At 37.2% G+C, this 21,756-nt stretch overlaps 1 protein-coding gene across 1 annotated transcript in view; it reads right to left on the bottom strand.

Annotated features, from left to right (window-relative positions):
- LOC143233510 (cell adhesion molecule Dscam1-like) overlaps positions 1-15,775 on the bottom strand; it is a 92,511-nt gene extending 76,736 nt beyond the window's left edge. Inside the window, exon 1 of the mRNA XM_076469806.1 lies at positions 15,340-15,775. Coding sequence (XP_076325921.1) covers positions 15,340-15,442 — 103 coding nt within the window. The 5' untranslated portion in view covers positions 15,443-15,775. The remainder of the gene's footprint in view (positions 1-15,339) is intronic.
- Between the last annotated feature and the right edge of the window lie 5,981 nt (positions 15,776-21,756).

Below are 21,756 nucleotides of genomic sequence, written 5' to 3'. Positions count from 1 at the left end.
GTTACATCCTACAACGACGGGACTTAGGTTGCTACAGTACTAAATAGTTTCACTTGTGTTTGTAACCATACCTTCTACAACGACGGGACTTAGCTCCTTTCAGTACTAAATAGTTTCAACTGTGTTTTTTACCTTGTACAAAGACGGGACATAGGTTGCAACAGTACTAAATAACTCCACCTGTGTTTGTTACCTTATGCAACGACAGGACGTAGCTTGCTACAGTAGTAAATAGTTTCACCTGTGTTTTCTTATACTCTTCAACGACGGGACACAGCTTGCGACATTACTAAATAGTTGCACCTGTATTTTGTGAAATTCTACAACTACGGGACTCAGCTTGTTACAGTACTAAATAGTTTCACCTGTGTTTGTTACCTTGTACAAAGACGGGACATAGGTTGCTACAGTACTAAATAACTTCACCTGTGTTTGTTACCTTATACAACGACAGGACGTAGCTTGCTACAGTAGTAAATAGTTTCACCTGTGTTTTCTTATATTCTTCAACCACGGGACTCAGCTTGCGACATTACTAAATAGTTGCACCTGTATTTTGTGAAATTCTTTAACTACGGGACTCAGCTTGTTACAGTAATAAATAGTTTCACCTGTGTTTGTTACCTTCTACAACGACGGGACTTAGCTTGCTACAGTAATAAATAGTTTCACCTGTGTGTTTTACCTTTTACATCGACGGGACGTATCTTGCTACAGTACTAAATAGTTTCACCTGTGTTTGTTTCCTGCTACAACGACGGGACTTAGCTTGCTACAGCACTAAATAGTTTCATTAGTGTTTGTTATTTTCTACAACGACGGGACTCAGTTTGCTACAGTACTAAATAGTTTCACTTGTGTTTGTTACCTTCTATAACGACTGGATATAGCTTGCTACAGTATTAAATAGCTTCATTACTGTTTGTTACCTTCTACAACGACGGGATTTAACTTGCTACAGTACTGAATAGTTACACCTGTGTTTGTTACCTTCTACAACGACTGGACTTAGCTTCCTACAATACTAAATAGTTTCACCTGTGTTTGTTAACTTCTATATTGACGAGACTCAGCTTGCTACAATACTAAATAATTTCGCCTGTGTTTGCTACCTTCTACAACGACGGGACGTAGCTTGCTTAAGCACGAAATAGCTTCATTACTGTTTGTTACCTTTTACAACGACGGGACTTAGATTGCTACAGTACCAAATAGTTTCACCTGTGTTTGTTTCCTGCTACAACAACGGGACTTAGCTTGCTACAGCACTAAATAGTTTCATTAGTGTTTGTTATTTTCTACAACGACGGGACTCAGTTTGCTACAGTACTAAATAGTTTTACTTGTGTTTGTTACCTTCTATAACGACTGGACATATCTTGCTACAGTACTAATTAGTTTCACCTATGATTGTTACCTTCCACAACTTCGGGACTTAGCTTTCTACAGTCCTAAATAGTTTCACCTGTGTTTGTTACATCCTACAATGACGGGACTTAACTTGCTACAGCACTAAATAGTTTCATCTGTGATTGTTACCTTCCAAAAAGACTGGACGCAGCTTGCTACAGTACTAAATAGTTTCACCTGTGTTTGTTTCCTGCTACAACGACGGGACGTAGCTTGCTTCAGCACTAAATAGCTTCATTACTGTTTGTTACCTTCTACAACGACGGGATTTAACTTGCTACAGTACTAATTAGTTTCACCTGTGATTGTTACCTTCCACAACTTCGGGACGTAGCTTTCTACAGTCCTAAATAGTTTCACCTGTGTTTGTTACATCCTACAAGGACGAGACTTAACTTGCTACAGTACTAAATAGTTTTATCTGTGATTGTTACCTTCCAAAAGGACTGGACGCAGCTTGCTACAGTACTAAATAGTTTCACCTGTGTTTGTTTCCTACTACAACGACGGGACGTAGCTTGCTTCAGCACAAAATAGCTTCATTACTGTTTCTTACCTTCTACAACGACGAAACTTAGCTTGCTACAGTACTAAATAGTTTCACCTGTGTTTGTTACATTCTACAACAACGGGATTTAGCTTCCTACAATTCTAAATGATTTCACCTGTGTTTGTTACATCCTACAAGGACGGGACTTAACTTTCTACAGTACTAAATTTTTTCATCTGCGATTGTTACTTTCCAAAAGGACGGGACGCAGCTTGCTTCAGCACTAAATAGTTTCATTACTGTTTGTTACCTTCCACAACGAGGGGACTTAGATTGCTACAGTACCAAATAGTTTCACCTGTGTTTGTTACATTCTACACCGACGGGACTCAGCTTGCTACATTATTAAATAGTTTTACGTGTATTTTGTTAAATTCTACAACTACGGGACTCAGCTTGTTACTGTACTAAAGAGTTTCACCTGTGTTTGTTACCTTCTACAACGACGGGACTTAGCTTGCTACAGTACTAAATAGTTTCACCTGTGTTCGTTACCTTCTACAACGACGAGACGTAGCTTGCTACAGTACTAAATAGTTTCACCTGTGTTCGTTACCTTCTACAACGACGGGACGTAGCTTGCTACAGTACTAAATAGTTTCACCTGTGTTTGTTACCTTCTATAACGACGGGACTTAGCTTCTACAGTGCTAAATAGTTTCACCTGTGTTTGTTACATCCTACAAGGACGGGACTTAACTTGCTACAGTAGTAAATAGTTCCATTTGTGTTTGTAACCATACCTTCTACAACGACGGGATTTTACCTTACTACAGTACTAAATAGTTTCACCTGTGTTTTTCACCTTCTACAACGACGGGACTTAGGTTGCTACAGTACTAAATAGTTTCACCTGTGTTTTTTAAAATTTTACAACGACGGTACTTAATTCGCTACAGTACTAAATAGTTTCACTTGTGTTTGTAACCATACCTTCTACAACGACGGGACTTAGCTTCCTACAGTACTAAATAACTTCACCTGTGTTTGTTTCCTTATACAACGACAGGACTTAGCTTGCTACAGTAGTAAATAGTTTCACCTGTGTTTTCTTATATTCTTCAACGACGGGACTCAGCTTGCGACATTACTAAATAGTTTCACCTGTATTTTGTGAAATTCTACAACTACGGGTCTCAACTTGTTGCAGTACTAAATAGTTTCATCTGTGTTTGTTACCTTCTACAACGACGGGACTTAGCTTGCTGCCGTAACAAATAGTTTCACCTGTGTTTTTTACCTTCTACATCGACGGGACGTAACTTGCTACAGTACTAAATAGTTTCACCTGTGTTTGTTTCCTGCTACAACGACGGGACTTAGCTTGCTACAGCACTAAGTAGTTTCATTAGTGTTTGTTATTTTCTACAACGACGGGATTCAGTTTGCTAGAGTACTAAATAGTTTCATTTGTGTTTGTTACCTTCTATAACGACGGGACGTAACTTGCTACAGTACTAAATAGTTTCACCTGTGTTTATTACCTTCTACCAGGACGGGACTTAGCTTGCTACAGTACTAAATAGTTTCACCTGTGTTTGTTACATTCTACAACTACGGGACTTAGCTTCCTACAGTCCTAAATAGTTTCACCTGTGTTTGTTACATCCTACAAGGACGGGACTTAACTTGCTATAGTAATAAATAGTTTCATCTGTGATTGTTACCTTCCAAAAGGACGGGACGCAGCTTGCTTCAGCACTAAATAGTTTCATTACTCTTTGTTACCTTCTACAACGGGGGGACTTAGATTGCTACAGTACCAAATAGTTTCACCTGTGATTGTTACATTCTACAACGACGGTTCTCAGCTTGCTACATTATTAATTAGTTTTACCTGTATTTTGTTAAATTCTACAACTACGGGACTCAGCTTGTTACAGTACTAAATAGTTTCACCTGTGTTTGTTACCTTCTACAACGACGAGACGTAGCTTGCTACTGTACTAAATAGTTTCACATGAGGTTGTTACCTTCTATAATGACGGGACTTAGCTTGCTACAGTACTAAATAGTTTCACCTGTGTTTGTTACCTTCTATAACGACGGGACGTAGCTTGCTACATTATTAAATAGTTTTACCTGCATTTTGTTAAATTGTACAACGACGGGACGTAGCTTGCAACAGTAATAAATAGTTTCACCTGTGTTCGTTACCTTCTACAACGACGAGACGTAGCTTGCTACTGTACTAAATAGTTTCACCTGTGGTTGTTACCTTCTATAATGACGGGACTTAGCTTGTTACAGTACTAAATAGTTTCAGCTGTGTTTGTTAAATTTACAACGACGGGTCTCAGCTTGCTACATTATTAAATAGTTTTACCTGTATTTTGTTAAATTCTACAACGACGGGACTCAGTTTGCTACAGTTCTAAATAGTTTCACCTGTGTTTGCTACATTCTACCACGACGGGACGTAGCTTGCTTCAGCACTAAATAGCATCATTACTGTTTTTTACCTTCTACAACGACGGGACTTAACTTGCTACAGTACTAAATAGTTACATCTGTGTTTGTTACCTTCTACAACGACGGGACTTAGCTTCCTACAGTACTAAATAGTTTCACCTGTGTTTGTTAAAATTCTACAACTATGGGACTTAGCTTGCTATACTACTAAAATGTTTCACCTCTGTTTGTAACCTTCTACAACGACGGTACTTAGCTTGCTCCATTACTAAATACTTTCACCTGTGTTTTCTTGTATTCTTCAACGACGGGACTCAGCTTGCGACATTACTAAATAGTTTCACCTGTATTTTGTGAAATTCTAGAACTACGGGACTCAGCTTGTTATAGTACTAAATAGTTTCACCTGTGTTTGTTACCTTCTACAACGACGGGACTTAGCTTGCTACAGCACTAGCTTGTTTCACCTGTATTTGTTACCTTCTACAACGACGGGTTTTAGCTTGCTAGAGTACTAAATAGTTTCACCTGTGTACCTTCTACAACGACGGGTCGTAGCTTGCTACAGTACTAAATAGTTTCACCTGTGTTTGTAATCATACCTTCTACAACGACGGGACTTAGCTTCCTACAGTACGAAATAGTTTCACCTCTGTTTGTTACCTTCTAAAATGAAGGGACTCAGGTTGCTACAGTAATAAATAGTTTCACCTGTTTTTTTTACCTACTACATCGACGGGAATTAACTTGCTACAGTACTAAATAGTTTCATCTGTGATTGTTACCTTCCAAAAGGACTAGACGCATCTTGCTTCAGCACTAAATAGTTTCATTACTGTTTGTTACCTTCTACAACGGCGGGACTTAGATTGCTACAGTACCAAATAGTTTCACCTGTGTTTGTTACATTCTACAACGATGGGACTCAGCTTGCTACATTATTAAATAGTTTTACTTGTATTTTGTTAAATTCTACAACTACGGGACTCAGCTTGTTACAGTACTAAGTAGTTTCAACTGTGTTTGTTTCTTTCAGCAACGACGGAACTTAGCTTGCGACAGCACTAACTTGTTTCACCTGTGTTTGTTACCTTCTACAACGACGGGACCTAGCTTGCTATAGTACTAAATAGTTTCACCTGTGTTCGTTACCTTCTACAACGACGGGACGTAGCTTGCTACAGTACTAAATACTTTCACCTGTGTTTGTTACCTTCTATAACGAAGGGACTTAGCTTGGTACAGTGCTAAATAGTTTCAGCTGTGTTTGTTACATCCTACAAGGACGGGACTTAACTTGCTACAGTAGTAAATAGTTTCATTTGTGTTTGGAACCATACCTTCTACAACGACGGGATTTTAGCTTACTACAGTACTAAATAGTTTCACCTGTGTTTTTCACCTTCTACAACGACGGGACTTAGGTTGCTACAGTACTAAATAGTTTCACTTGTGTTTGTAACCATACCTTCTACAACGACGGGACTTAGCTTCCTACAGTACTAAATAGTTTCAACTGTGTTTTTTACCTTGTACAAAGACGGGACATAGGTTGCTACAGTACTAAATAACTTCACATGTGTTTCTTACCTTATACAACGACAGGACTTAGCTTGCTACAGGACTATATAGTTTCGCCTGTGTTTGTTACCTTCTATAACGACGGGACGTAGCTTGCTTCAGCACTAAATAGTTTCACCTGTGTTTGTTACCTTCTATAACGACGGGACTTAGCTTGCTACAGTAATAAATAGTTTCACCTGTGTTTGTTACATTTTACAAGGACGGGAATTAACTTGCCACAGTACTAAATAGTTTCATCTGTGATTGTTACCTTCCAAAACGACCGGACGCAGTATGTTTCAGCACTAAATAGTTTCATTACTGTTTGTTACCTTCTACAACGGCGGGACTTAGATTGCTACAGTACCAAATAGTTTCACTTGTGTTTGTTACATTCTACAACGACGGGACTCAGCTTGCTACATTATTAAATAGTTTTACCTGTATTTTGTTAAATTCTACAACTACGGGACTCAGCTTGTTACAGTAGTAAATAGTTTCACCTGTGTTTGTTACCTTCAGCAACGACGGAACTTAGCTTTCTACAGAACTAACTTGTTTCACCTGTGTTTGTTACTTTCTACAACGACGGGACTTAGCTTGCTACAGTACTAAATAGTTTCACATGTGTTCGTTACCTTCTACAACGACGGGACGTAGCTTGCTACAGTACTAAATAGTTTTACCTGTGTTTGTTACCTTCTATAACGACGGGAATTAGTTTGGTACAGTACTAAATAGTTTTACCTGTGTTTGATACCTTTTACAACGACGGAACGTAGCTTGCTTCAGCACTAAATAGTTTCACCTGTGTTTGTTACCTTCTATAACGACGGGACATAGCTTGCTACAGTAATAAATAGTTTCACCTGTGTTTGTTACATCCTACAAGGACTGGACTTAACTTGCTACAGTACTAAATAATTTCATCTGTGATTGTTAACTTCCAAAAGGACCGGACGCAGCTTGCTTCAGCACTAAATTGTTTCATTACTGTTTGTTACCTTCTACAACGGCGGGATTCAGATTGCTACAGTACCAAATAGCTTCACCTGTGTTTGTTACATCCTAGAAGGACGGGACTTGACTTGCCACAGTACTAAATAGTTTCACCTGTGTTTGTTAACTTCTACAACCACGAGACTCAGGTTGCTACAATTCAAAATAGTTCCGCTTGTGTTTGTTACCTTCTATAACGACCGGAATCAGCTTGCTACAGAACTAAATAGTTTCACCTGTGTTCGTTACCTTCTTCAACGACGGGACGTAGCTTGCTACAGTACTAAATACTTTCACCTGTGTTTGTTACCTTCTACAACGACGGGACTCAGCTTGCTACAGCACTAACTTGTTTCACCAGTGTTTGTTACCTTCTACAACGACGGGACTTAGCTTGCTACAGTACTAAATAGTTTCACCTGTGTTCGTTACCTTCTACAACGACGGGACGTAGCTTGCTATAGTACTAAATAATTTCACCTGTGTTTGTTACCTTCAATAACGTCGGGACTTAGCTTGCTACAGTACTAAATAGTTTCACCTGTGTTTTTTATCTGCTAGAAGGACTGTACTTAGCTTCCTACAGTCCTAAATAGTTTCACCTGTGTTTGTTACATCCTACAAGGACTGGACTTAACTTGCTACAGTACTAAATAATTTCATCTGTGATTGTTACCTTCCAAAAGGACCGGACCCAGCTTGCTTCAGCACTAAATAGTTTCATTACTGTTTGTTACCTTCTACAACGCCGGGACTTAGATTGCTACAGTACCAAATAGTTTCACTTGTGTTTGTTACATTCTACAACGACGGGACTTAGCTTGTTACAGTAATAAATAGTTTCACCTGTGTTTGTTACATCCTACAAGGACGGGACTTAACTTGCCACAGTACTAAATAGTTTCATCTGTGATTGTTACCTTCCACAACTACGGGACGCTGCTTGCTTCAGCACTAAATAGTTTCATTACTGTTTGTTACCTTCTACAACGGCGGGACTTAGATTGCTACATTATTAAATTGTTTTACCTGTATTTTGTTAAATTCTACAACTACGGGACTCAGCTTGTAACAGTACTAAATAGTTTCACTTGTGTTTGTTACCTTCAGCAACGACGGAACTTAGCTTGCTACAGTACTAACTTCTTTCACCTGTGTTTGCTACCTTCTACAAGGACGGGACGTAGCTTGCTACAGTACTAAATACTTTCACCTGTGTTGGTTACCTTCTATAACGACGGGACTTAGCTTGCTACAGTACTAAATAGTTTTACCTGTGTTTTCTACCTTCTACAAGGACGGGACGTAGCTTGCTTCAGCACTAAATAGCTTCGTTACTGTTTGTTACCTTCTACAACGACAGGAATTCAGCATACTACAGTACTAAATAGTTTCACCTGTGTTTGTTACCTTCTATAACGACGGGACTTAGCTTGCTACAGTAATAAATAGTTTCATCTGTGTTTGTTACCTTCCAAAACGACGGGACGCATCTTGCTTCAGCACTAAATAGTTTCATTACTGTTTGTTACCTTCTACAACGGCGGGACTTAGATTGCTACAGTACCAAATAGTTTCACTTGTGTTTGTTACATTCTACAACGACGGGACTCAGCTTACTACATTATTAAATAGTTTTACCTGTATTTTGTTAAATTCTACAACTACGGGACACAGCTTGTTACAGTACTAAATAGTTTCACCCGAGTTTGTTACCTTCAGCAACGACGGAACTTAGCTTTCTACAGTACCAAATAGTTTCACCTGTGTTTAATAACTTCTACAACCACGAGATTCAGGTTGTTACAGTACTATATAGTTTCACCTGTGTTTGTTACCTTCTACAACGACGGGACATAGCTTGCTACAGTACTAAATAGTTTCACCTGTGATTGTCACCTTCCACAACTACGGGACGTAGCTTCCTACAGTCCTAAATAGTTTCACCTGTGTTTGTTACATCCTACAAGGACGGGAATTAACTTGCTACAGTACTAAATAATTTCATCTGTGATTGTTACCTTCCAAAAGGACCGGACGCAGCTTGCTTCAGCACTAAATAGTTTCATTACTGTTTGTTACCTTCTACAACGGCGGGACTTAGATTGCTACAGTACCAAATAGTTTCACCTGTGTTTGTTACATTCTACAACGACGGGACTCAGCTTGCTACATTATTAAATAGTTTTACCTGTATTTTGTTAAATTCTACAACTACGGGACTCAGCTTGTTACAGTACTAAATAGTTTCACCTGTGTTTGTTACCTTCAGCAACGACGGAACTTAGCTTTCTACAGCACTAAGTTGTTTCACCTGTGTTTGTTACTTTCTACAACGACGGGACTTAGCTTGCTACAGTACTAAATAGTTTCACCTGGTTTCGTTACCTTCTACAACGACGGGACGTAGCTTGCTACAGTACTAAATAGTTTCACCTGTGTTTGTTACCTTCTATAACGACGGGACTTAGCTTGCTACAGTACTAAATAGTTTTACCTGTGTTTGATACCCTCTATAACGACGGGACTTAGCTTGCTACAGTACTAAATAGTTTCACCTGTCTTCGTTACCTTCTATAACGACGGGACTTAGCTTGCTACAGTAATAAATAGTTTCACCTGTGTTTGTTACATCCTACAAGGACGGTACTTAACTTGCCACAGTACTAAATAGTTTCATCTGTGATTGTTACCTTCCAAAACGACGGAACGCATCTTGCTTCAGCACTAAATAGTTTCATTACTGTTTGTTACCTTCTACAACGGCGGGACTTAGATTGCTACAGTACGAAATAGTTTCACCTGTGTTTGTTAACTTCTACAACCACGAGACTCAGGTTGCTACAATACTAAATAGTTCCGCTTGTGTTTGTTACCTTCTATAACGACGGGAATCAGCTTGCTACAGTACTAAATAGTTTCACCTGTGTTCGTTACCTTCTACAACGACGGGACGTAGCTTGTTACTGTACTAAATAGTTTCACCTGTGTTTGTTACCTTCTACAACGAAGGGACTCAGCTTGCTACAGCACTAACTTGTTTCACCAGCGTTTGTTACCTTCTACAACGACGGGACGTAGCTTGCTACAGTACTAAATAGTTTCACCTGTGTTCGTTACCTTCTACAACGACGGGACGTAGCTTGCTACAGTACTAAATAGTTTCACCTATGTTCGTTACCTTCTACAACGATGGGACGTAGCTTGCTACAGTACTAAATAGTTTCACCTGTGTTTGTTACCTTCTATAACGACGGGACGTAGCTTGCTTCACCACTAAATAGCTTCATTACTGTTTGTTACCTTCTACAACGACGGGACTTTAGCTTACTACAGTACTAAATAGTTTCACCTGTGTTTGTTACATTCTACAACGACGGGACTCAGCTTGCTACATTATTAAATAGTTTTACCTGTATTTTGTTAACTTCTACAACTACGGGACTCAGCTTGTTACAGTACTAAATAGTTTCACCTGTGTTTGTTACCTTCAGCAACGACGGAACTTAGCTTGCTACAGCACTAACTTGTTTCACCTGTGTTTGTTACCTTCTACAACGACGGGACTTAGCTTGCTATAGTACTAAATAGTTTCACCTGTGTTTGTTTCATTCTACAACGACGGTACGTAGCTTGCTACAGTACTAAATAGTTTCACCTGTGTTTGTTACCTTCTATAACGACGGGACTTATTTTGCTACAGTACTAAATAGTTTCAGGTGTGTTTGCTACCTTCTACAAGGACGTGACGTAGCTTGCTTTAGCACTAAATAGCTTCATTACTGTTTGTTACCTTCTACAACGACGGGACTTTAGCTTACCACAGTACTAAATAGTTTCACCTGTGTTTGTTACATTCTACAACGACGGGACTCAGCTTGCTACATTATTAAATAGTTTTACCTGTATTTTGTTATTTTCTACAACTTCGGGACTCAGCTTGTTACAGTACTAAATAGTTTTACCTGTGTTTGTTACCTTCAGCAACGACGGAACTTAGCTTGCTACAGCACTAGCTTGTTTCACCTGTATTTGTTACCTTCTACAACGACGGGACTTAGCTTGCTAGAGTACTAAATAGTTTCACCTGTGTAACTTCTACAACGACGGGGCGTAGCTTGCTACAGTACTAAATAGTTTCACCTGTGTTTGTAATCATACCTTCTACAACGACGGGACTTAGCTTCCTACAGTACGAAATAGTTTCACCTGTGTTTGTTACCTTCTAAAATGAAGGGACTTAGCTTGCTTCATTACTAAATAGTTTCACCTGTGTTTGTAACCATACCTTCTACAACGACGGGACTTAGATTCCTACAGTACTAAATAGTTTCACCTGTGTTTCCTACCTTCTACAACGACGGGACGTAGCTTGCTTCAGCACTAAATAGCTTCATTACTGTTTGTTACCTTCTACAACGACGGGACTTTAGCTCACTACAGTACTAAATAGTTTCACCTGTGTTTGTAATTATACCTTCTACAACGTCGGGACTTAGTTTCCTACAGTACTAAATAGTTTCACCTGTGTTTGTTACATCCTACAAGGACGGGACATAGGTTGCTACAGTACTAAATAATTTCACCTGTGTTTGTTACCTTCTACAACGACGGGACTTTGCTTCCTACAGTACTAAATAGTTTCAACTGTGATTTTTATCTTCTACAAAGACGGGACATAGGTTGCTACAGTACTAAATAGTTTCACATGTGTTTTGTTAAATTCTTCAACTACGGGACTCAGCTTGTTACAGTACTAAATAGTTTCACCTGTGTTTGTTACCTTCTACAACGACGGGACTTAGCTTCCTACAGTCCTAAATAGTTTCACTTGTGTTTGTTACATCCTACAAGGACGGGACTAAACTTGCTACAGTACTAAATAATTTCATCTGTGATTGTTACCTTCCAAAAGGACCGGACGCAGCTTGCTTCAGCACTAAATAGTTTCATTACTGTTTGTTACCTTCTACAACGGCGGGACTTAGATTGCTACAGTACCAATAGTTTCACCTGTGTTTGTTACATTCTACAACGACGGGACTCAGCTTGCTACATTATTAAATAGTTTTACCTGTTTTTGTTACCTCCTACAACGACGGGACATAGCTTGCTACAGTACTAAATAGTTTCACCTGTGTTCGTTACCTTCTACAACGACGGGACGTAGCTTGCTACGGCGGTGGGTGGTGATGACTAGCTGCCTTCCCTCTGGTCTTGCACTAATAAATTAGGGACGGCTAGCCTAGATAGCCCTCGAGTAGCTTTGTGCGAAATTACAAAACCAACAAACGACGGGACTTAGGTTGCTACAGCACTAAATAGTTTCACTTGTGTTTGTTACCTTCTACAACGACGGGATTTAGGTTGCTACAGTACTAAATAGTTTCATTACTGTTTGTTACCTTCTACAACGGCGGGACGTAGCTTGCTACAGTACTAAATAGTTTCAGCTGTGTTTGTTACCTTCTATAACGACGGGACTTAGCTTGCTACTGTACTAAATAGTTTCACCTGTGTTTGCTACCTTCTACAACGACGGGACTTTAGCTTACTACAGTACTAAATAATTTCACCCTCTATTTGTAAACATACCTTCTACAACGACGGGACTTAGCTTGCTATAGTACTAAAAAGTTTCACCTCTGTTTGTAACCTTCTACAACGACGGTACCTAGCTTGCTCCATTACTAAATAGTTTCACCTGTGTTTGTAACCATACCTTCTACAACGACGGGACTTAGCTTCCTACAGTACTAAATAGTTTCAACTGTGATTTTTACCTTCTACAAAGACGGGACATAGGTTGCTACAGTACTAAATAATTTCACCTGTGTTTGTTATCTTCTACAACGACGGGACTTTGCTTGCTACAGTACTAAATAGTTTCACATGTGTTTTGTTAAATTCTACAACTACGGGACTCAGCTTGTTACAGTACTAAATAGTTTCACCTGTGTTTGTTACCTTCTACAACGACGGGTTTTAGGTTGCTACAGCACTAAATAGTTACACCTGTATTTGTTACCTTCTACAACGACGGGATTTAGCTTGCTACAGTACTAAAAAGTTTCACCTGTGTTTGTTACCTTCTACAACGACGGGACTTAACCTGCTACATTACTAAATAGTTTCACCTGTGTTTATTATATTCTACCTGGACGTGACTTAGCTTACTACAGTACTATATAGTTTCACTTGTGTTTGTTACATTCTACAACGATGGGACATAGGTTGCAACAGTACTAAATAGTTTTACCTTTGTTTTTTTACATTCTACAACGACGGGACGTAGCTTGCTACAGTACTAAAGAATTTCACCTGTGTTTGTTATCTTCTACAACGACGGGACTTAGCTTGCTACAGTAATAAATATTATATATGGTTTATAAAGGTTTCTCCAAAAGAAAATATTCGAGTGGTTTTGAAGCATTGAGAACTTATGAATGTGGGATAGCAGGAGTTTGGTGAAAATAGTTGTTTGTTTTGCAACGTATTATATAACGCTATCGTAACTTCAGAAAATAGACAGTATTTAAAGATTTATTAATTGGTCATCTTAACTTTATTTGTGTGAGAAATGTGAATTTTAAGTTACTGAAAAATCTGTTTATTTACAGTAAATAACAAAACAAAGCATTTCGTTCTGAATATTTTTTTTTCTTTCACGTAATTTCAGGTAATGAACCAGTGATTAGTTTAGTGCTTGAAAGATTAATCATAGACATTACCACTAAGTCTTACTTTGTACCTACTTAATGTGAAAGTATCACAAAGAATGGCATAACGGTAACTTTGAAGGCTTATAACTCTAATAAACGTGTTTCGATACCCGCTAAAGATACAGCAGAAACAGCACTTTGTGTAGCTACAAAAAGAAACACCTTTATATTATTAGGTCTTTATATTATTTTTATATTACTAGTTATTGTGTGCTAACTTTGTAGACTTCGATAAAGATAACGTGAGAAACAAGTCTAAATTACATGAAGTGTTCGGTGAGTTTACTAAAGTGAAACATCCGAAGGTAGTTTATAGGACCCACTAACTGTCCCGGTTGTTATGTTTCTTTTCAATCGATGAACATAATGGATGTTCTCCATAATCAGTATACTTATTCGAGATTTACATAAAACTGAGATTTGGAAAAGTTATTTCGCCAAAAATAACTTATGAATTGGAACTAACTGAATCAATAAGTTGTTTGTAGTAAATCAGTAAGTTAAGATTAGTACTCAATCAATAAGGTTAAAACTAAATGCCATGTGTGAAACGTATTTTCCGTGTATAAATAAATACATATAATTTGTTGTAAAAAAAAAATTAAAAAAATGCTGTACTAATTGAAAAGATCCCCTGGGTACAGGGTATAATGTGAAAAATAAAATGTAACCTAGGTTTTAGAGGTGAATGAAGTAGTAGGATCAAAATTGCTGTGGAGATACACTGTCTATCAGTCTTAATCTCCATTCGCCAGTCTTACATAAAGAATAATAAAATAATCAAAGGAATAGATGTCGAAATAGGAATTTGGAGAGCGGGATGTGGTTGCTCAAGCCCACAACGTCCCACATCACCTTTCACTGCCTACAGACAGTTGTGGGAAGGTCACTCTCTCTCCAAAGTATAGAAGAATAAATTAAAATAAATAATAAAGTACTACCACGGGGGGATAAGTAAGTCAAACAAACTTAGCTACTGAAGCTGGCACTCCAGCTCCAGTCATGGAGGTAAGCCACTAAATAGTAGTCCAGTAGACAAATTATACTAGTATAACTCCCAATCACCCCTCATTATATCCACTGTGACTTCTAATTATCAGATACTAAACACGTCTTTATATGTGTTAAGGTCTTCACCCGCTTAAAGTAGTGCCAACTTATTTAAATGACCTTATTAACAACTAAAAATTGTTATCAGAAACCTTCAGTCAAATTTATTTAATATTTCTTCAATATTATTTAACACATTATTATATTATGTTTATCACAAAGTAGTTTAATTTTATATTTAGTTTTTATTCAATCCATTAAATATTAATTTTTGTATCAATTTTAATATTATAATTTATTAATAATTTTACCGTACTGTTATAAGCGTTATAACTTCACATTTATTCAGATTTTTTTATCAACCGATGAATGTCCACGCCACTACACAAGTTGAGGGTTACCTACCGATGACCAGCCACATCACTACACTAATTGAACGTTACTTACCACTGACCGCCATTTTCTACAGTTTACCATCCACATCACTTTACTAGTTGAAGGTTTCTTTCTAATGACCATGGTTAACAACCGCTGACCATCCATATCACTATACTAGTTAAAGGTTACCTACCACTGATGGTGGTTTTCTACAGTTTACCATCCACTTCACTATACTAGTTGAATGTTACTTACCACTGACCGTCCAGACAGTTGTGAGGGTCACAAGTCTTAAGAAGTTGCAGTCTTTTGTCCCAGCCATCAGCATGGACATAGAGTTTCTAGTATAGTAGTACATAAGATAACAGACGTGACGGGTGATAAGAAGACGTCTTCTAAAACCAGAGATAAAAGATCAAAGTCTGAGAAATTTATATATTCACAACTTAACGTGACAATCCTGATACCGTGAATCCGTTTCAGCCGAAGAGAAAACTCTTCGCAATTCTCAGCGCACATAAACCATGAAAAAATTTTCGTAACGGTACATCTTCGGATTGGCAAAAGAACGATATCAGTCACAAACAATATTTTCACCGAGTGAAAAATCCGCTAAACCCGGAACTTTATCTGTTATTAAATGTTCCTCAACTTCGGAACTGCACAGAATCTGTGGCTCGTGCGGTCGAAACTCCACTCGTTGTGTGAGCGAGGGACGGTGAAGAACAGAAAGCCTGCGCTGTCGATCATTTCGTTTATGTCACGAGAAACTCAGCGCCAGGAGATCAAAATTATTTTCTAGTTGCCGCTTTCTATAGAAGCTAATCAGATTTGTACCTAAAGAGGTTGTGGCCGACACCCAGATTAACTTGCATTTTAGTTTAAGAGCCCGAGATCAGGTGCATTTCTAAACATGCACTATCAGCGTTTCTAGATTAACTTTTCATATCTCAGTGCGTTTAATAAAATTAAAAGAGGATGTAACGAAAAATGTCTGGTCGGGAATGTTAAAGAATGTTCTGGAACTTCTGGCCGGTTTTTTATTCTTGTAATTCTATTACAAGGGTAACTGAACATTAAATATAGTAAGAGAATAGAAGAAACAGTCAAGTACAATTTAGTAACTTGTGTGACATCTATGATGACGAGGAAACCCATTTGTAGAGAAAATATATATGTAAAAACGGCTGGTATGAGTAGAGAAAACTCTATTTAGAGGAGCAAACCTTCTTCGGTCATCGTCAGGTTTACAAAGAAAGAAAGAGGTAACTGACCGATAACTAACTACATGTTTGAAGGCGGTTGTGTAATTGAGTGTAGTAATGTAGAGGGCGTGCTTAGATGTTTGATTATATTTATTGATACAGGTATAAAGGTGTTCCTTAGTATTGGTTTATTTTGGGCTCGAGTTGTTTTATAAGTAAGGCTTTTTTTATTTTGCATTTATGTTTGTTTATTTAGTATTTGGGTGTGTTTTTATGGTTATGTGTGTTTATGTGATTTGCAGTGTCATATATATATATGACATCTAATCATATATAATGGATCTTACGTACGTAATAAGACTGGATTTATCTCTGGCTTTTTAGAGAAACTTTATCTTCTATATACAAATTATATACATTTATTTTAAATCCAGTAGTAGAGTTGGACCTACCACAACAATTAGGTCTAATTAATGAAAAAATTGAATCCACATCTAGGACTGGATCCATATCTGGGGTTGTATCCATAACTGGAGTTGGATCGAGGGAACTATAAAACGCTGCAACTTAAACTGGATCAGCGAGGTTTGGTACTTAGATTTAGTTTGAAAAGATCGATTGAACGATTGTGATTAGAACCAGTCCAGTTTCTGTGTCTACACTTCATCTTACGGTAGTTGCTCAAACAATTCTATCGACGGCGTGATAGCCCCATTCAAAACCCAATATTTTATTAACACCTGAATCATTTATTATTCGCCTCCTAGACGACATTGTAGTAAGTAAAACGCACTGAAACTACCTTAGGACAACTGTCACTTTGGTCCAGCATGTATTACGGACAATCACTTCTCTCTCACAGAATTTTATATTTTAAGGACACAGCTGGTCCAGAAAGTTAATAATGATTTTATTAAGTTAGGAAATCGTGCTCTGACAGAAACCATACTACGTTTTACTTGTGTAGCATAAAAATTGAAGTTACAGCAAATTTAAACTTCAGGTATAACAGACAAATCTGTGATAAAGGTGATATATGGTAAAACGGTTATCCAATATTAAGTGTGCCGTTCAGGTCTTGGTGTTAACACAGTTGCTTGAGAAAACTGAATTTTCAATGTTAGCGAACTGATAGCGTCTTAGATCCTGGGCCACGTTATTATATGTCACAAAGATGTTACATAAACATGTAATATTGAAGTTACTAATAGAAATTCCTGTCTGTAATTACTCTGAGTGAATAATTATTTCCGAAGCCTTTTATTTTCCAGCAGTTTTCTATCTAATTTCATCAGTGTTTCTTCCACACTCTCATCATTTTTCATTTATCTTCCAATCTGCAAATGTTCTGAACAAAGTCTGACGTCCAAAAACGCTTACTTTGGTCAATAACGGATTCTCAGGAAAGTTATTTGACCTTTCCAAATCTGCAATGCCTTTTCATTGTACACAATGTCGTCTATAAAATAAATTATATATTCCCACCGTCATCTCAAGAAACTACAAATGAGTATTTCACCCGATGGACATCTTAAGCTTTGTGTTAAAGTGTAAATATCCTTCTAATATCCAGGTGTCGTAAAGCATTTTTCTGAGCAATTTAAACGCATTTTCTTTCTCCTGTGGTTTTCTGATTTCCAACGACAGTATCTACTTCGTCTCTGAATAAAGTCACCAATAACATGATGGTTTGAAACAATACTAATACATATCATACGTGCTTATGGTGTATTTTTAAACTGTATTATTAGATGGGAGGTGATTAACACATACCACACGTGTTTATGGTGTGTTTTTAAACTGTATTATTAGATGGGAGGTGATTAACACATACCACACGTGTTTATGGTGTATTTTTAAACTGTATTATTAGATGGGAGGTGATTAACACATACCACACGTGTTTATGGTGTGTTTTTAAACTGTATTATTAGATGGGAGGTGATTAACACATACCACACGTGTTTATGGTGTATTTTTAAACTGTATTATTAGATGGGAGGTGATTAACACATGCCACACGTGTTTCTGGTGTATTTTAAGACTATAAAAATATTTTCTTTTAAACATGTACAAAAAATAACCCTTTTTCATTCTCTGTGGTAGCAATCACAGGAGTTTATTTTTGTTTAAAAGAACTCTTTGTAACATAATTTTTATGCTTTCTTCACTAAATTCTTTAAATTCACCTTATAGTTATCAGCTATGGAAACAATGTTTTTATATTAATCTAGTTGACCGGGTTTGCATTATTGTATCTGAATTAGTTTTGCGTGTCAATTTAGAGTTACTTTGATATATCCGGCAATTTATTTTCATTTCCGTGACATGCACTTCATTCGAAACAATTTATTTCAATTTACTGTTTGATCTTATCGGTTTTGCAACTAGATCTCTAGAAAAGAACAGAGAACCGCGAGTGCTCTGGATTAACGTAACACAGTACCCGGATCATTATTATACACTCCTTGTCTCATAACCTAACTATCCCTAATCTAACACAATCTGACCTAACCTACGCTAATTTAATATTAACTTGATAACCTGCGTGAATGTATCAAGACATTAAAAAGTAATTCTTCTCAAAATATTTAACATTTAGAATATGAATTATTAATTTGTTAGACGTACAAGTGAAGCAGTATTATCTTTATTTATCATAAATGGAGTTGTATCATTTTTATTTGCGCAAGGGAAGGTTGCTTGATTTTTTAATTTGTCGCGAAAATTATATCCTCCTGAAAAGTCTTTCAGTTTCTTCCGCTAAATGCTTATGAAATCGAATACGTCACAGTGTTCTGAATGATATTAAATTGCTGGTCGCCTACTAATTCCAAACCGAAAAACTTTGAAAATAAAAAAAAATAGATTAAATAAACACGCTAAGATGGCGCTATGGGCATTTCAGATAACTTACTGATGGATTGAAACGCAGATTGTTTGTAAATTAAAAATAACAAATTACTGATATGAATTACATGATTACTTGATAGAAGGTTGTGTAATAATGGCGAATCTAATGATTTAAGACCCTCACTCAACAGACCTATTGAGACCATAGTCTCTCGGTTTATCAAATTCATGTTTAATATGTCCTCTCTCTCGCTCTCTTGGTGTTTGGGAATATATATTTGTATACCCAGGAGGATCAGGTACACTAGACCTCTTCCTCCTTCCATTACTTAGTTGGAAGACTGATTAATACATTTAGAGTAAATACAAAATGGCTGAACTAAGAGCATAACTTTAAATCTGGTCCTTTTCAGGGCAATGTCCATTTATATTGTTCTATATATTTTTTTTATTTTTATAAATAAGTCTAGAATCTAGGTGGCCTGTTTTATTTTAGCGCTATTTTATTATTATTATTTTAAATTTGATTTTATCTTAAAGATCTAATGTACAAGTTTAACGGGGAGAGGTGTTTAGGTCTCTCTTCATCATATATGCAATATCTGTCCAGTTCGCATAACAACTCATTTTTTCGCTAGTTTTTATCAAAATATTTTATTGTACTATGTAGAAGCCTATCTGGTATTGTTTGTGTATTTGAGTATTTGTGCATGAAGTTTGATGAGGTGGTTTTAGGTACTATATATGCTGATGTAATTAGTGTGTTCTGTAGTGTTTGGATAGTGTTAATATGTCCTCTTTAACTTGTTTGTTTTTAAATTTCGCGCCAAGCTACATTAAGACTATCTGCGTCCCTAATTTAGCAGTGTAAGTCTAGAGGGAAGGCAGCTAGTCATTATCACCCACCGCCAACTCTTGAGCTACTCTTTTACCAACGAATAGTGGGATTCATCGTAACGTTATAAAATCCACACGGCTGAAAGGGCGAACATGTTTGGTGTGACGAAGATTCGAGCCCACGACTCTTAGATTACCAATCAAGTGCCTTAACCACCTAGCCATACTGGGCCTATTCGAAGCGAACTAAATCTTGAACTGCCTGAAGAGGCCTGCATTATATTATTGTCCGAAGTGACCTACAAGTATGTTGTTGTCTGGAGTGACCCAGTAATGAGACAAATCTGATTTAGCAAATTTCACAACTTTGATAATTAGAATAAACATTATTATAATTATACCAGTAATTAACAGCAGAACTGTAAACTTATAACTTGGCTTAGGTATAATTTAGTTTTATTTAGCAAATTTGAAATGGTACGAATAAAAACGAAAGTATTATACACTTCACAGGTTTCTTCTTTAGTTCTCCACTATATTCCAAACCGTTTTGTTAACAGTTTAAAACTTTAGCTGTTTGTTATGTTTACCAGAACATAACCTATCAATATAAAGACCACGAAACATTTAGAAGAAAGTCTAAGATGTTGTACTCTTGAAGCCAGGGGCGTAGATTTTTTACACCCGATGGGGGCATGATTTTTGCAACCACTTATGTGGACTGTTCAATTTGCAAATTGGTAATATCTGATTACATGAATCTGAAATCTGTAAACATGCAGTCACAGAGTAATCTTGTTGCCACGATACTTCAAGTTTTCCATGTAGGTTTGTATAAGTGAGGTGTTGTGAACAGTTTTCAAAATGTTAATAGAATAAAAACAAATGTATCACAAATTAACTACCACATGAATTTATTCCTGCACACTGCACAGTATAAAAGATGGCCATTATACTTGACAAGGCTACTAATAACTTTCATTGCATGAATTACGTTTTCAAATATTAATAAAATTAGTAATTACCCTTGATAAGTTTATATCTACTGAAAAACTGTTCGTGTTGTTTGATAAAAATAATTAAAATGTCTTTGCGAACTTTTGAAAATTACACATAATTACTCATACTTTTCATTGAAGTAAGATTCATTCAGTCCTCTAGTCTACATGTTCCCAAACGTAGACCTCCTTTGTGATAATCTGTTTATGAATTCTTTCATAAGCTCTTCTATATTTATCTTGTCGACCTCATCTTTGTGAGTGTGACAAACTGCCACATGGTTGAGGCGGCACTGAGACATAGTTGACCTTAACCACGTCTTCAACCGTCTTAATGTGGAAAAGCTGCGTTTACATTCGCAGCTGGATACTGGATATACAAGCAAACTTTTCATAAGAAGAAACACTTCACTAAACATTTGCTGGCTTGTTTCATGCATTTTACAGTAAGCATCCTTCGCACCTTTCAGAGATACTGCTTTTGTTGTTCCTTTGAACATGGGCAACTGAAACTCGAGCCGTTGTGCAAAAATTTCTGTATAGAAGTTTATAACCAAGTTGTCAATCTTGCCAGATGTGATCATGTTCTCAAGTGCCAGATATTGCCTCAAGTCATTGTTGTCTGCATTGAATCTAGTGGTCAAATGTTCTATGACTGTGTCCACAAATTCAAAATATTGGCTTCTGTAGTAATTTCTAGCTGTTGCAGAATGATGTGCTGAGCCATCACCTGTGATCCTTCTGGGGGATCTGCGAATGCGTGGTAGTTCAATAGGCAA

The sequence above is a fragment of the Tachypleus tridentatus genome, chromosome 12 (assembly GCF_004210375.1).
Source record: "Tachypleus tridentatus isolate NWPU-2018 chromosome 12, ASM421037v1, whole genome shotgun sequence".
Classification (NCBI taxonomy): domain Eukaryota; kingdom Metazoa; phylum Arthropoda; class Merostomata; order Xiphosura; family Limulidae; genus Tachypleus; species Tachypleus tridentatus.
The sequence above is the reverse complement of the archived record's forward strand: the minus strand, read 5'-3'. Positions and strand labels throughout refer to the sequence as shown.